The 16693-nt window shown below is 45.8% G+C and overlaps 1 protein-coding gene across 1 annotated transcript in view; it reads right to left on the reverse strand.

The window, feature by feature from the left end:
- Positions 1-9284: 9284 nt before the first annotated feature.
- Positions 9285-16693, reverse strand: part of gtdc1 (glycosyltransferase-like domain containing 1) — a gene marked incomplete at its 5' end in the record, with an annotated part of 34765 nt that continues 27356 nt past the window's right edge. Inside the window, 5 exons of the mRNA XM_080019526.1 lie at positions 9285-9607; positions 9697-9788; positions 10236-10306; positions 14530-14674; positions 15986-16095. Coding sequence (XP_079875652.1) covers positions 9518-9607; positions 9697-9788; positions 10236-10306; positions 14530-14674; positions 15986-16095 — 508 coding nt within the window. The 3' untranslated portion in view covers positions 9285-9517. The remainder of the gene's footprint in view (positions 9608-9696; positions 9789-10235; positions 10307-14529; positions 14675-15985; positions 16096-16693) is intronic.

The following is a 16693-nucleotide window of genomic DNA, read 5'->3' on the forward strand; positions in this document are numbered from 1 at the left end:
CGGGGAAGGGGGGGGGGGCGTAGGTTCTGCCAAGGCTGCTCAGTCTTGCTTCTGCGACCACAGGGCAGCTTTCGCCTCAGCACCTACAACCCTCCCTCACGACTTAGCCCATGGAAATAATAATAATAATAATAATAATAATAATAACAACAAATATAGCTACAGGCAACAATACATGGTGTCCAGGTTAGTTGGTGTGACGTGTGACGAAACGATGTACAAGCTGTATTTGCAATACTGAAGAATTGATTCATGTCAATGTTATAACTAACTACAATTCAAGATGACATGCAACCAAATTACTTGTCTGTAATGAAATGTAGCCTTGTGTTATTATGGCAACAAATCTGGCTTTGTTGTTTTGTTTATTGCCTATGACACCTCTTAAGTGGGATGATGATGATGATGTCACTGAGCTCCTCAGGACAAGCCGCTGTGTTTGCTCTGCATGCACCACCATCCGGAATGTCCTGTGTCGCGCAATGATGTTGCAGCACTTGATGCAATGGCGCAGTCACGATTCTGCGATGACCAATCAGTAGTCTGCAGTGTTTTGTCGTGGCCTTTGGTTTGAGAAAAACACAGTTTTTTAACTAACTTCTCCTACAAATATGGACCGATGCGGATCAAACTTGGACCACAGCATGTGTGGACTGCCCCAAATACAACTATCATTCATTCGTGTCCGTGGGTTTGACGGTTCCTGAACGTCAGACACTTTGACATGTGATAATGAATGGGTTCCCGCCCTTCAGGGTGGAAACCTAATAATAATAATAATAAAAATAATAATAATAATAATAACAATAAGACGATAATAAAGTAGCAAAAATAAAAAAAAGCGCCCAGGCCCTTTTCAGCGTCTTACGGCACTGAGAAGCAGCCACACAGTGAATTACTAAAATAATAAAAATTATGAAAATTGTAGAAAGATTTCGGAAAGGGCTTGAACAGGAGTCCAAACAAGGATGGGGAGGCAGTCTTGAGTGACAAATCAGAAGCTGACAAATCCTACTAAAGAACCAACACACATATATATGTATATTACTGAGCCCTAATAACGCACAGGCGACACATGACACCAGCTATTTAAAGCGACATCTATTAACAGGCCAATGAAAAAGGTTTAATGTGTTCACCGTTTTATGGACTTCACAATAAAAGCTTTATGAGTGGGGTTGGCATTTTCACAAACTGGGAGACTCACTGCATTGTTATGGAGGGGTATTTTTTTTTTTTCGTTTTACGGCAGCATTGGGTCACGACCCCGGGTCCGTCAGAGGCGCTAAATGACTGATGATGTGAGACTCGTGAACAATTCGTCCGTATCAATCAAAATCTTTGAAACAACTCGAGAGTCGGTAGTCGGAGTCACCCCAGGCAACTGGCAACTGCGGCCGCTGGCGTTCATTCGCTCTGGAAAGGAGAGAGAATGTCGTCATGCAGACTGAATAAAACGGACGAGGAGTCGGAAAAATCGAAGAAATCTTTTTACAGCCACTCGCAAAGAGCCGAATCTCCAAAAAGAGCCTAAAGTAATGTGAAATAAGGTGAAGGAATTTGGCATAATTCATATTGAATTTAAGTGACTTATTTCCACTTCGCATTCCATTAAATAAATACATTTGACAGAATTTGACGGGGGAAGTGACTCTTCTGACTTTTGTTACACCGACTGAATCAAACTGGCGAAGAAAAACCAAACAAATCTTTTTTTTACCGAGTCACCCGTGAAGCGCTGAATCTCAGAAAAAGAGCCAAACTTTTCCTCACCGATGTGGTGGGCAGATCGAAAATATGAGACGTGGTGGGCAGATCGAAAATATGAGACGCACCTTAGCACACTCGAGCGTACTCGGGAGCGTTTTGTTCTTCTATCTTTTAATAAAAGCATTGCTTGACTTCACACAGCTGGCTCGGGCTCGGGCTCGGTGGAGTCGTAACGCGGAAAAAGAGGAAAGGTGGGGGTGGCCTTTGGATTCCTCTTATGAGCTCACAACAGCCCCGTGGTGTTGGGCAGAATGTGCAACCGTGACCCACTTTAGACGCCGCCGTCGACGATGGCGGCCCCAAATCTGAGCAGAGCGTCCCCGCACATCATCTGTGGGAAGGGCAGCATCTGCAGGCCTCACGCTGGCACTGGTACAGATCCTTTTTTGCCATATGTGTTAATTTCTATTTCTGGGTAAATGGCTTCTGTGTGCGGCTGTGCGTCAGGCCTCGTATCGCTTGTTAGAAACCTCCTCCCTCCTGAGAAGAGAACGTACAGTCCTCGTCTTTGTTAGGGGATGAAAGATAATATAGTATTTGTGCATTTACAGTAATATAAACTCAAGTTTAGCATGATTAGACAAAAATCTCAGTTTTAAGCGATTTAACCAGAATCGGGGGCCCTCCTTTACAATTCGTTCCTTTTGCTCCCGTTGTTTGTTCCGTCCGGACAGAATGTACCGGCGGGTTCAAGTGAAGCAGACGACTTTGTACGGACGCAGGCAAAGGGATGACTCAATGAATTTGCGGAGAGACAAGACGCGGAACTGAGACGACGTACGGGAACGGGGCAGCACGGACGGGGAGATTAATGCGGATCATCGAAGAGTGGTCACGCAGCGCGCCGCCAACGTAACGGCATTTAGACCTTGATTATGCCGCCAGTCAAATCGACCAATCAATATTTCAGATCGGATTATGAAGTGCAGGGCCTTGACTTTGGTGTTACACAGACGGTCTCCTCGAGCTTTTAAACCACTTAAACCAGATCTTTTCACCTTGATGTTTGCACACAGCGACCAAGGAAAATCAAGATGGAATTAAAAGGTGTAGTCATTTCCAACAATGGAATTGAATTATCTTAATACTAAATACACTTTAACCGTGGACCTTAATCTATCAATATGGACATTTTCTACAGTTATTTTGGGGGAACGACTGCAAAGGGACCTCACCCAAAAATATAGTGTTCCTAAGATTTACACCACGTTATAATGAGATATTACATAAAAATGTAATAACTGAACCCATTTATGTTCCCTCCCAATCCAGGCAAGTTGGTGTCACTTTAAAGTACTATATTCCTAGTATAGGTCTTGGGCTTTGGGTTAAAATATAACTATTTAAGTAACTTAAAACCAAAAAGTTGGGACCTTGAATTCATCGGACCGTGAGACTTTTTCCTCTGCTGTTTTTTGGGGGGAGATTGACTTAGACTTACATGATTTGGACAGGACTAGGAGTCCTCTCCTTTTCATTTTTTTTCCATTTTGTTTTTTAAGAAAGAAACGGCTTCCACAGCCCCCAAAACTTGCCAAGAACGTGTGAGATGGTTTGTATGTGATGTACGGCCGTGGGCTTGTTCTGAGGTCGCTGCTTCCTGTGGTCAACCTTCCGCTGTTAGTATAGTCGTTATGTATTTACAATAATTTAACCAAACTTGTATTTCATCGAAAAACACATAGCTCGTATTTGGTGTGCTAGAAAATGTACTTAAGATGTGCTTAAATATATAAAAATATATTTAATATCTAATATATATATTTTTTTTTCTCTTATAATTCTAAGTATACTTAAAGAGGTCTCTGAGGTCCTCAAAAAATGTTTTTAAAGATTTTTGCTGAAAATACCACCCAGATTATACCTCCGAGCCATTCCATGTGTCCAGTCCACCCTGTCTGAAAACAGGCTTTCAGTGGGAGGAGCCACCCACCTGAGACCCCTAGTTCTGTGAGCCAATGGGGTTTAGGGCACGGATTCCGGATTCCGAATCCCAATTCCAATGAAGTTGGGACGTTGTGTAAAATGTAAATAAAAACAGAATACAATGATTTGCAAATCCTTTTCAACCTATATTCAATTGAATACACTACAAAGACAAGATATTTAAGTGTTTGGGAACTGAGGACAATAATTGTTGAAGCTTTGTAGGTGGAATCCGTTCCCATTCTTGCTTGATGTAAGCCTTCAGTTGCTCAACAGTCTGGGGTCTCCGTTGTAGTATTTTGCACTTTATAATGCGCCACACATTTTCAATGGGAGACAGGTCTAGACTGCCGGCCGGCCAGTCTAGTACCCGCACTCTTTTACTACGAAGCCACGCTGTTGTAACGCATGCAGAGTGTGGCTCTGCATTGTCTTGCTGAAATAAGCAGAGACAGTCCCTGAAAAAGACGCTGCATGGATGGCAGCATATGTTGCTCCAAAACCTGAATGTACCTTTCAGCATTAGTGCTGCCTTCACAGACGTGCAAGTTACCCATGCCATGGGCACTAACACACCCCCGTACCATCACAGGTTTTTGAACTTTGCGCTGATAACAATCTGGAGGGTTCTTTCCCTCTTTGGCCCGGAGGACACGACGGCCACGATTTCCAAAAACTATTTGAAAGGTGGACTCGTCAGACCACAGCACACTTTTCCACTTTGCGTCAGTCCATCTCAGATGAGCCCGGCCACAGAGAAGCCGGCGGCGTTTCTGGGTGTTGTTGATGTATGGCTTTCACTTTGCACAGTAGAGTTTGAACTTACACTTGTAGACGTAGCGACGAACTGTGTTCACTGACAATGGTTTTCCAAAGTGTTACCGAGCCCACGTGGTAATATCCTTTACGGAATGATGTCGCTTTTTAATGCAGTGCCGCCTGAGGGATCGAAGGTCACGGGCATTCAATGTTGGTTTTCGGCCTTGCCGCTTACGTGCAGAGATTTCTCCAGATTCTCGGAATCTTTTGATGATATTATGGACTGTAGATGATGAAATCCCTACATTCCCTGCAATTGTACGTTGAGAAACGTTGTTCTTAACCTGTTGGACTATTTGCTCAGACAGTTGTTCACAAAGTGGTGAACCTCGCCCCATCCTTGCTTGTGAACGACTGAGCCTTTCGGGGATGCTCCTTTTATACCCAGTCACGACACTCACCTGCTTCCAATGAACCTGTTCACCTGTGGAATGTTCCAAACGGGTGTTTTTTGAGCATTCCTCAACTGTCCCAGTCTTTTGTTGCCCCTGTCCCAGCTTTTTTGGAACGTGTTGCAGGCATCAAATTCAATTAGTTTGAACATTAATTATCTTGCCTTTGTAGTGTATTCAATGGAATATACGTTGAAAAGGATTTGCAAATCCTTGTATTCTGTTTTTATTTACGTTTTACACAACGCCCCAACTTCATTGGAATTGGGGTTTGTATTTACCTACACTGATTTCACCTTATCAGTCCACCAAAATCTGTTTCTGAACAAATTTGAGGCAAGAAATAGGCAATCCAGTTGCTGAATCTTCACTCATATTAGAAGTACAAGGACTCACTTAAAAGTTTGTTCCGACTTTCACTGTCCTGAGCGGTGCGGAGCTTGGAGCCCCGTGGGATACGGCGGGGCTTGGGGCTTTTTTGTTTCATTCAATTACAGAAATGTTGGAAAAATAAAAAATAAAAAATAAATGAATACATCTTGGTTTTGTTTGGAGAAAGGCAGAACAGATCACGCACCGCAGCCTAAAGTACGTGGACACACCCACACACGCACAGAAAGGAACACACAGCAAAGTACATTTTTATTTCTTCCATCGTCTGCAGTGTTCTCACAGATAATTGGTATTAATTCCCCTTTCTTTTAAGAGATTTGTGCTGGTCTCCGCAGCCAACAGAGCACTTCCTATGATTAGCTCTTAGCTTCAATGCTAGCGGGTCAGGCTGTACTCCAGGCATGAGGGGAGTTACTCAGATTGAGGGTGGTTGTAATTCGAACGTTTCTCAATGCTACGTAGTACTGAGACACAAAGCTGAACAGCTCCTTTTCGGATGTTTTAGGATGTTCTCTGAAAGACAGCTCACAATAAACTGACTGGGTTGTCTCATTTGTGTGTGTTAGTAGGTCCATCAGAGACCCAAATGTATGTGCACTGAAAAAGTGAGTTTTGCATAATAGGTCCCCCTTTAAGTACATCTTAAGTTAGGTTAATAATTCAATATCAATATAATATTTCAATAATAAGTGTACCTCAACTTTAATTACATCATATTCATGACTAGTATGCTAAAGCTGTACTTTAAATTACTACAAAAAATTATATGGTAGGAATATACTTTGAACACACTTTATAGAGTAAAATATATACTTTCAGTACAGAAAAACAAGACTTTCTTCCATGTGGAATCTGAACCTTTTCCGCAATAAGATCTTGAAGATCTTTTTGAAGGATTTCTTTCGAAAAATGTCTTACAATAGATAGGACGGGAGTGAATACTGAGTGATGCAATGAATTTTTCCTCAAATCTGCAAAAATCTCCAAATCCTCAAGTTTAAGGTATTTGATCGTTTCAATTTTATGACAATGAAATGACGGGTAAACAATGGAAAACAAACCAAACCCAGAAACAACATGTGAATCATTGCTATTCGGAAATTTGGCGGAGAACCCTTTTTCTCTTGCAATATTTCCCTGGGATACCCTAAAACTGCCGTGGAGCACTAAACGCTGGTGACAGTGCGCTCTGATGGTATGCACGTGCACGGCAGTGCAGGCCGCATTTACATAGCGCCCTGACAGTGTGTTCTTTCGGCGTCCCCTCCGCCCCGTGATGCCCGTGCGCGGCAGAACCGGCCTGACACACTTTGCTTCACGCGAGAATAAATCGCATTAACGTTGCCACGCCATCTCCTGACTACCAGGTGGAAGAGAATCACCACGGGGCAAAGCTGCTCACCGCGTTATAGCCGCCCGATGTCGCTTCTGCGCTCTCGCGGATCGCACACGCGTTAGCGCTAAATCGCTGCGATGCGTCTTGTTTAGCGTCTGCTTAATTTGTGGCTACGAAGGGTTAGCCGTTGTATTAGCTATCCTGTCGCTTAATATCTCGGAGAGGCTGGATGTGGAATACCAGAGGGTGTCTATGGTTGGGAAAATAAAGGTTTTTTTGTTTTTTTAAAAAGGATGCAAGAAACCACCCTAAACCACTGATTTCAGATATTGAAGCGATTAACAACGATGGCTGACAACTTTCTATTTTTGTGTCTCTAGTTCTTTTTTTTTTTTTCAAACCTTAGTATCCGAATTCACCATTTGACACAGTGCGTAGTGGACCCCTTAATTTGGAGCATGCTGGGATGTCCTGCTCAAATAATGAAAGCGTCGGGGAGTATTCTGGCAGAGCTTGAGTGTGAACAAACTAAGCCAAATCGCATCAAATTAACCAGAAACCCTTTTGCTGGAAAGCTTGTTGCCAGTTCTAAGCGTAAAAAAAACAACCTCTACCCACAAATTCTTTATGCCGGCGTGCCAGGCCGGCGGTTTTCGGTACCGTTTAAATGGTGTGTACACTTTTCACTCTCCTCTTCCCAGTCGAAAAAACGTAGGGCTCAAGTTTGTAAACAAATCGTTAGGGTTTCCATTACCGGGGCACTCAGCGACGCGGGGATGTTCCGAGATGTCTGTATTGACGTCACCCATCTGGATCTCAGTGAGATCCAGGGACACCCCCCCCCCCCCCCCAAAAAAAAAAAAAAAAAACCTGGCCATACAATGCAATACAATATGATATGAATTATGTCAAAAGTAAGCGGGGGCCTCTGGGTCTCCCTCTTGTGTGGCCGACTCTGCAAAAACCCACCGTCGCTTGGTGTTCGAAGCTAGAGGTGCATCCACCCATCCACCATCCACCTCCTCTCTCTTCCCTCTTCCCCTCCCATCATCTTGTGAGGATGTTGAAAGGCACGGGGATGGGGATGGGGATGGGGATGGGGATGGGGATGGGGCTGTGGGTAAAGCGCGCCCCGGGCTACAGCGGCGTGTCGCGCTCGCTCGTGTGGGTGGACAGTTTGATGCTACACGCTCGGGGGGGGGTGGACTCTTACCTCAGAGTCCATTAATAACCAAGATGGGCTCCCCTCCAGCTGCGCCGGCCCCCCCCACCCAAGCCCCAGCCCCGGCAAAACACACACAAACAGACGCATAATGTAAAGGGGGGGCATCGGAGCGCTGCTGGGGGGGGGTGGGTTCTAATTTTCAAACACTTAACTCTGTCTCTTTTCTTCTGGGATCTCTTTCATTTCCTCTCCTTCCTCCTCTCCTCTTTTTCCTCCTCCCCCTCCTCCGGCGTATAAGTGGCAGCTAAGACGGGGATTCTTGGCCGGCGTCAACTACCGACTCCATCGAAGATCAGATTCCCCGTCGCCGCCAGCGACACCTGAGGGAGCCGCGCTTGGGAAAGCGGAGAGAGAGAGAGAGAGAGATAAAAAGACGCGGGGGATAGCGCTGCAGCTCCAACAGGCGGGCAACGCTTATCTGGTTAACAATGGCGCTGTTAACCTATGCACCTCTCAGACGCGCTTTATTGAAGCTGTATCGATGATTTACATTTTGGAAAAGGGAGGGAGCACGCACACGCACACACACACACACACGCGGCTGGCTCGGAAAACCAAACCGTGGGCAGGGTGGAACGCACCCACCCCCCCCCCCCCCTTCTGAAAAAAGGGATCAAAGGGATTTTTTTTTTCTCTCCTGCGAGTAATACACTGATTCCACCATTCCAGTATGTACAATGAGCTGCCATGCATTAACTTTCACAGAGAATTCATCTTTTTTTCCTCCGCGTAACGCCTTCAAAGAAAGTGGAAATCGGATTGACTTTTGTCGGAAAAGAAAAAGAAAAAGAATTACCTTTAATGCGTATTCTTTAAATCTCGAAAGAACATGAAGGAAATCCAGTTGAAACCCAGCAGATGTTAAGAAATGCAAAGAAGAATGAAAAACTAAAAACAACAACCGCTCATTACTGGCTCTCTCCAGACAGTCTGAGAGGTCTATTCGGGCAACAAAATAGAGAAAAAATTATTCCAGAGGCTCCCAGGCCCAAACCTGGCAACCCAGGTGGAGAGGCACGGAATAGCATGTCAGGCCACAACTTGGCTGCCGCTCTGTCGGTGCGGTAAGAGGGGAAAAAAACACACACACACACACACACACACACACACACACACACACACACACAGGCAGGGTTGCAGCCTTACGTCTTCCAGTACAAAGGATAAAAATGGATACAACCGGATATATGAAGTGGCACCGCCTTATGGGAGACATGAAAGCTTTTACACGTTCTCCTTATTCCTTTCTTTCTTTCCTTTCCCCCCCTTCTGCTTCCCCCCTCAAACCACACACACACATACACACACACACACACACACACATGAAAGAGTCTCCCTCGGAGCACGTGAAGATGGGGGACGTTTACAGGTCCCGACACAATGTCTCCAGTGCGGGGAGGTGGGGCTGGCTTTGATTTGGAGCTGGAGAGGTGCACGAGACTCGCCGTCTGCGAAGCGCAGCCACCGCCACCGCGGGTTTGCGGCCAGTGGCGGCGTGTCAGCTGATGACGACGCCGCAGGGGCCTCCCTCGCTAACTGCCCTGGCAGACGCCCGTTTGACGGTAAGGGCCTCTGGATCCATCTCGCCGCCAATGGAGTGAGCCAACACGCCCCCCTCCCTTTCTCCCCCTTCCGGCCCGGTCCGGTTCGGTCTGGTCAGGGACCAGAGTGGTGTTCCTCTCGGGTTCCCAGTAGGTTCCTAAAGCTCTCCTCCAGGGCTGCCCAGGAATAGGCGGCGGTGTCCACCTGGAGGAAGCCCCAGGGCGGGGAAATTAGGAGCTGTATTTTTGGGACCGGATAAATTCCACTTTCTGCCACAATTGGAGCTACGTTACCTTCACGCGGTGTCTTCTCGCCGTGTCTGGTCTCTTGCAAAAACCCTGCAGCTTCTTACACAGCTGCTCAGGTGTAGAGTACAGATATTCAGCTTCAAGGGGGTGCACACACGTACACGCGCACACGCGCACACACGCACACACACACACACACACACACACACACACACATCTTTAATGGAACAAAAACCTCAAAGCACCAAGCCAGATACGGCTCACTTTTTATAATTAAAAATACATATTACGCTGAACTGGGACAGGTTTTACATAATTGAACCCATATTCTTTTTAAAGATTCACATTATTTATGCAAATCTAATTGAGGGGAGAGAGCCCGGTTATGGACTTAGGAATCAGGTAAATTAGGGCGATATCTTGGCGCCACTCGCGCTCATTTACAAAGGGAATCCACTGCGAGACTTCTTCCTTTCTCAACTTTTTTTCGCAGAAATAGCACATCACCTTTAAAGGCGACGGGTCCTTGACAATTTAATGGGATGTCACATAGGGCGCGCTTGTCAAGAAATAATTCACGTTACCTGGAAATATTTCCGGATACACCAAAGCCTTGGGGCAGAGCGGATAGCAGCCACAATGCACAGCCTCTAACCTACAGCAAAAAAAAAGGACAAAAAAAGTGCACTGGCATTGCAGTTACCACTGATTTGTTTTGACCCCAACTTATAAAAAGCCATTTGCAGAAAATGTCTCTCATAGCCAAAGACGTGCTGAACCCCCTACCACAGCTGAACTGGAAACAGTTTCCAATAATTGCTTGAGCTGTACGGCCTCATCGCGATTGGGTGCCATTGTGGCACTGTTGACACTGGTCTCTATTCATGGACATTTCATAGTAAATGCTGTTCCGGACAGACGGGTCGACGGGGGGGATCCAGACGTTTCCCGGCAACGCTGTAACGTAGAGTCACATCCTGTTCTGGAGCACCCGAGGAAGAAAAGCAACTCATTTAGCTAGACGTCGACGCCAACCGAGCGGCTGGAATGGACCTAAACCTACTGTCACAAAAGGGAGACGGGCCAAATCCTAATAGGTTATTAGTTCATTGTTACAGGCGGTAAGTAGGTAACAATGTGGAAGTTCTGCGTGTGGATCTCTTCCCAGCACGAGACTAAACTTAAACTTATCGGAACGCTGCTGACCACCATTGTTAGGCGGCGTAATCATTTTCCACGCCAAGACCCGTTATTTTCACGAGGTGACGTACAAAGAACTGGGACTAGTGATGAAAACTTTTGCTCTTTTTTGGAGATTTGGCTCTTTACGAGTAACTGTAAAGAGATCGGTTCAATTTTCCGACGCTTCATTCGTTTGTTTCAGTCGTTGTAACGAGAGTCAGAAGAGTCGGTTCGGAGTTTTGAATGGAAGAATGATTCAATTCTGTCAAAATTATCTATTTGATGGAATGCAAAGTGTAAATCAGTCACATTCAATATTGATTATGCCAAATGCCTTCACCTTTTTTTCCCCATTAATTTGATCTTCGGTAATTATTTTATGTTCGCGAGTCGAAGATTCACTCACTCACTACCCTCTCTCTCGCCCACTCACTGTCGAGTCTCAGTGAATGCCTGTGTGACTGGCTGCAGTTGCAGAGTTGCGAATGACCGACTTTCCCGACTCCTGAGTCCTGCCCCTTAAATGTGCAATCTGTAGAATTTACAGAACGGACTTGGTAGAAATGGAATATAACATTCATATGTATGTTTTAATTTGTGTATAATCCCATGAAAATAAGAATCGTTGTGTTGGCGTTAGAATGAGACGTTTTTATCTATATAGGGAGCAGGTACGCTTCACAGAGGCCGCCATGTTGCTCCGCCATGAGGAGGGGTATTTAGTCGGTTCCCATCTGCAACCTCACCGTTAGATGCCACTAAATTCTACACACTGCACCTTTAAAAGATTTGTTCGCGAATCTTGCATCACTAACTGGGGCTGACCAAACTCTTTGACTCGCAGCAAATTGCCATGAGTCGCACTCCGTCTAGGGAGAGGTAACAATTTGCCGGATGTTAGCAGCTCAAGCTAATGCTGAGCACTGAATTAATATATGAATATTCTGGGGACGTGAATCCGTCTAATTTCGAGGTGAGAGGAGTCCACAATCCCCCTGTGGCTTTCAACAACAGGCAGGGTCTACGGGAAGTGACTTTTAAGGTCAGTTCTGTTGTCACGGCGTGATGTGTAAGCGCGCAAATGGTTATCAGGCTTTTCATCTCAAATATAATTAGCTGATCATTTGCGCTGGGTATAATTACTTCATCACTGTGGGGCATGGATAGGCGTCCGCTCGCATCGCCTGTGCGTAATTAATCAGATTAGTGGCTGAATTCAACAATAATGAGGACGATACGCATTGGCGACACCTCAGCTGGGGCGATACGAGTGGACCGCAGCTGCTCTCTAGGGGCATTGGCTCTTCATGTTGGGGAGTGAGGTGACGACTTTGCGACGGTAGGGGTTTCAAATCTTAGGCGACGTTGACGAAAAGCAAAAGGCTTTTCTCTCCTTGGAGGGTTCGGTCTGTCAGGCAGAGAAAGAGCGGAAAATGAATAAATAAGCGTCTGAGACGTTCACAATGTTTCCCTCCACCTGAGAGTGGCGGTGGGGCTGTGTGGAAACGTCTCCCGTGTGTCTGTCTCCAACTCGGAAAACAAAGCGTGTGAATGAATCGGGACGCTCACATGCGCTGACAGGCATAGAGAGAGAGAAAACATACGCCGCAACCGCTAAAGTTGACTATCAATAGAGCATGGTGGGTGGGCTTGTGTGCCATGGTTCCCCTCGGTTTCGGATCAAAAGGAGCGGGAACATGATTGGGAATGGTTTGGCCCCAAACAGAAACCCCCCCGCCCCCGCCCCCCGCAAACGCAGAAGGACAGTCTTTTTTTTTCCCAATTCCATAATTAGCTACAGCAACTTCATTACTGCTGGTTTCTTGCCATGGTTTTTGTCTTTTTGTTTATTTTTTGTATCTGCATGAGGGGAAAGAAAAATAATTTTCACGGTAAACACAATGAATATCAGTCTTTGTCTCCATTTCCAAAGTTTCAGGCTTGTCTGCCAACACTGAAGCTGACACTTTGGCCACGAACACTACAAATGACTTCACTTGATATCACTTTGCAAACTACAAATCAATTAGTCATGCACGTTTGTTCCTTGGTAGGCGTCAAGCTATTTTTCTTTTTTTTAAAACCTCCTATGTGATTTGTCATACTTTTTGAGACTGAGGTTTATATTTTTTTAATGTTTAATGCCCCCGGCTGAACGCCGTTGTACCTCGACAACCGTTTCATAAAAAATACATTCGAGAACCGAGACTTCGAATGGCTCCGTCTTCAAATGTGAATATCTAGAGCGCACGTAAGACGCCTCACACTTTTGAAGACGTCTTCATTTCAACCGATTTTACATTCACAAAATGGGGGCAACCTGGAAAGATGACCACTCCAGTATGGACCCAAGCGAGTTGACAGCGTTACCAGGGCTGATATCACTGTGGAACCAACTCACACTCCATTAGGCGCTGAGTGCGTTCGCATGCACACTAATACTCTGATTACTGAGGAATAATCATGCTGTGGCAATGATTCGATTGAAGTGTTTACATGCATTAGCGCGATTATGGCAGCCCGTTTGCACGTTTCTTAATCATCGCGTTTCTCCCCGTCAAACTTAAACCCTTGGTTATCAATAGTGTAATTTCATCTAACTTTATCTAGTCTGGGGCAGATTTCCTTTTTTGACGGAAAATGTTTGGAGTCAGTCCGTGAGCACCGTCTTTACTATATTGACTTGAATGCACATTTTCTGGTTGATCTGATTACTGCCTTAATCAGAGAACTGCCTTGATAGTGGTTCAGTGGGACTATTCATGAGCAATAAAGTAGCAATACGGAGTAACACATGTACAGAGTAATTGTTGAGGAGCTATTTTCCACACAGAGTTAGAAAAGTGATCAAATAATATTTGAATATTGATTCCTTCCGTAACATTAGGAACATTAGCGAGATGTACAGTATGTCGGCAGAAATACCAGGGCTAAAGCAGAAAGGCCAATATATTATTTTCTCTCTGAGTTGTAAGAAGAGACATTGGTGTGGTGTTGAAGAAGTTGCCAAAATTGTTGCCAAAAAAAAAAAAAGGCAGGGGGGAAGACTTACAAGTACGTTTACTTAAGTTTCTTCTCACATTTGTCAAAGCCTGTCAAAGCACTGACGACGTCAGCGTCAACAAACCAGACCAGACAAAACCAAACCAATAGAGTGTTCTGGTGAGGTCATCTCTTTGTAGGCCAACCCGTTAGTTAACTCCGCCGTGGCCCCCCCCAGCCAAAACAATTTTTCCCCTTTTCGGTTTTGGATTGAATCTAAATACTGTATGAGCCATGCGGATAACACAGGCACTACTACAGCGTCCAGTATTATGTTGTAGAGGATCATTTCCACAGTGAATCCCACTTTTGAAATGCAGGTTATGAGTAAAATGCTCCAATGGATTGCACCACCAAGCATCAAATTAGACCGCGACCACTCACTAAACCCAAAAATGCTACAATTCAACTACAGTTTCAATTAGGGAAATTAGGCGGTCCCCACCACCAACAATGAAAACAGCATAGAGGAACACAGATATAACACAAATACAGTGAATAGCTATTTCGATGAGTGTCAAGAGAGTCGATGGGCAAGACCTTTTACCAGGAGCATACACACAGCTCCGTCTCAGGATTCTTTTTCGCTCTGATGAGTATCATCTGAGTATGACATAGCATTATATGGTATTGAGCAAAGTGAGGTGCACTCACATGGCCACGCCGAAAAACTCGTGCTTGGCGGTGGAGACCACAACGTCGGCCTGGCACAGCACTTGGAGGTAGTCGGCCTTGCTGGGCTGGAAGCCCCAGTGGAGGATACTCGACTCCAACTGGCCTCTGGCCTCAGCAAAGATCTCTGAAGAAGAAAAAAAAAATGGAAGGATAGGTTGACGAGCCGGTCTCTTTTGCTGACGACAGATATCTTTGTTGCATTTATGATTGCCGTCAACTTTCATGATTCGATATGTCCACCGCTGATTGAGTGAAATGCCAGAGGACTGATGGGCTTCACCGGAGCTGCTCGGTCCGGTATCTCAATCTTTGGGGGCTTTTTTTTTTTTTGTTTGTTTAACTAAGGTCCGTCAGCGGGGCCAATTAGATTTCCATTTGAGGGAATGCTGTTTAATGGAGAATGAAAGCAATGAAACAATGCGGCTCAACGCATTATCATTTGGAAGCCATCTGCCGTGACATTTTGTGTTTCTAATGAGTTCCATGCCGCTGTGTCCTCGCTAGGAAAAGTGATGAGCTCAGGAAGACCGAGAAATGTTCAGAGCAGAGCGAGGCCGAGGGAAAGGGAACGGGCTGTTTATGGAAAAAAAATAAAAAAAATAGGGGGAAAGACATTTTTCATCTAATTTACAAATAGGCTTGCAAAAGGCTGAAGCGTAATCTTTTGGCTTTTTATGACATGCGGGCACAGACACAGTTATAAGGAGGAAATACAGGTGTGGGGTGGGAAGGGGAGGTGAAAATAATCGATACGGTGACCCTATTAAGAAAATCAAAGTAGATTAAAATTGTCCTAATGTGATTGCCTTCCGAGCAATCATAAACGTAATTACTGAATATGAGACAAAATTTACGGCCAGCCCCCGTCGTCTGTTTATGCTTCTATAAAAGTTTACGCCGCAATATAAGAGAGTGTGTTTCCCGTAAGCGGGTCTTTCGCTCCCAGCCGTGGACGGGGGAGAGCGTATTAATTAACTTAACACCGCGCCGTAAATACATTTGAGTGTTCCAAAGTCATTATAGCATCATCAGCTGCAAATGGAGAGTGTGTTTTATCAATTAAAACGTGTCCCGGGGGGCAGGACGCGTTGGCCCGTGGGATGACCTTAACCCTTAATCTAATCTAACAACCCAGTGCAGTTTACAAGCGGGAATATTTACATGCGCTTCGGGTGCGCCGACGTACGCGATAAGCTGTAAAGCCTGACATCCCCTGCGAAACTTTGCAAAGGTGAGGGAGAAGTCAGCAAAGTTCTCCAGGTTCTTCAAGCCATACAAAGTTACCACTGTACGCTCTCATCATGCAACACACCATCCTACGAATGAAGCTGCAAGAGCATCTTTTGAGGGCCTGTGTGTGTGTGTGTGTGTGTGTGTGTGTGTGTGTGTGTGTTCATGCGTGTTCGTGTTTGTGTGTGTTCGTGTTTGTGTGCACCTGGCACATCAGTGAAGGTCTCCCCGAGGACGGACAGTTGAAAGGCCAGGTTCCTCTCTTTCAGCTTCAGCAAGGTCTTGAAGAACAGCTCGGGGTCCTTGTCGTGCTCCCTTCACAAACACAAACAGACAACCCGCGTTCAGATGCCCCCCGTGCACACACACACACACTCACGCACGCACGCCCACACACACACACACACACACACACACACACACACACACACAACGATCCAAGAGCACGTACACACACAAGATAAACAACCTGAGCTGCGTGCGAGCGGGCGGCAGACTGTGGGGGAGATCATAGCGCTCCCTGGAGGGCAATTGACTGTGATACGCGAGGCTGCGGTGCGCCAGGTGGAGGGCTTTAACAAGCCCAACGAGGTCCCCGTTCCGCTGCGTCGCTTGCCGAGGCACTCAGCCTCTACGCGTGCACTCCACCGCCGAGGCTGAGCTCCTAGTTAACACGCAGGTGCCGTGCTCAGCTGCGGAGCAGATGTCGCTGCGCCGCCAGCGGCCCGCCACTCATCTCGACACTCATCTTGATAAAGAAGGGCGGGGGGGCGGGGGTGGTTCAGGTTTAAAACGGTACGCACTGTGACAACTCACATCCGCTGGCACCTTTTTTTTTTTTTTTGCTGTAAATAACAGGTGCCGTGATATGGATAGGCTTTGAAAGGTGATTTGTAAACCTGCTAGTGTTGCT

The sequence above is a fragment of the Zeus faber genome (genome assembly GCF_960531495.2).
Source record: "Zeus faber genome assembly, chromosome: 18".
Classification (NCBI taxonomy): domain Eukaryota; kingdom Metazoa; phylum Chordata; class Actinopteri; order Zeiformes; family Zeidae; genus Zeus; species Zeus faber.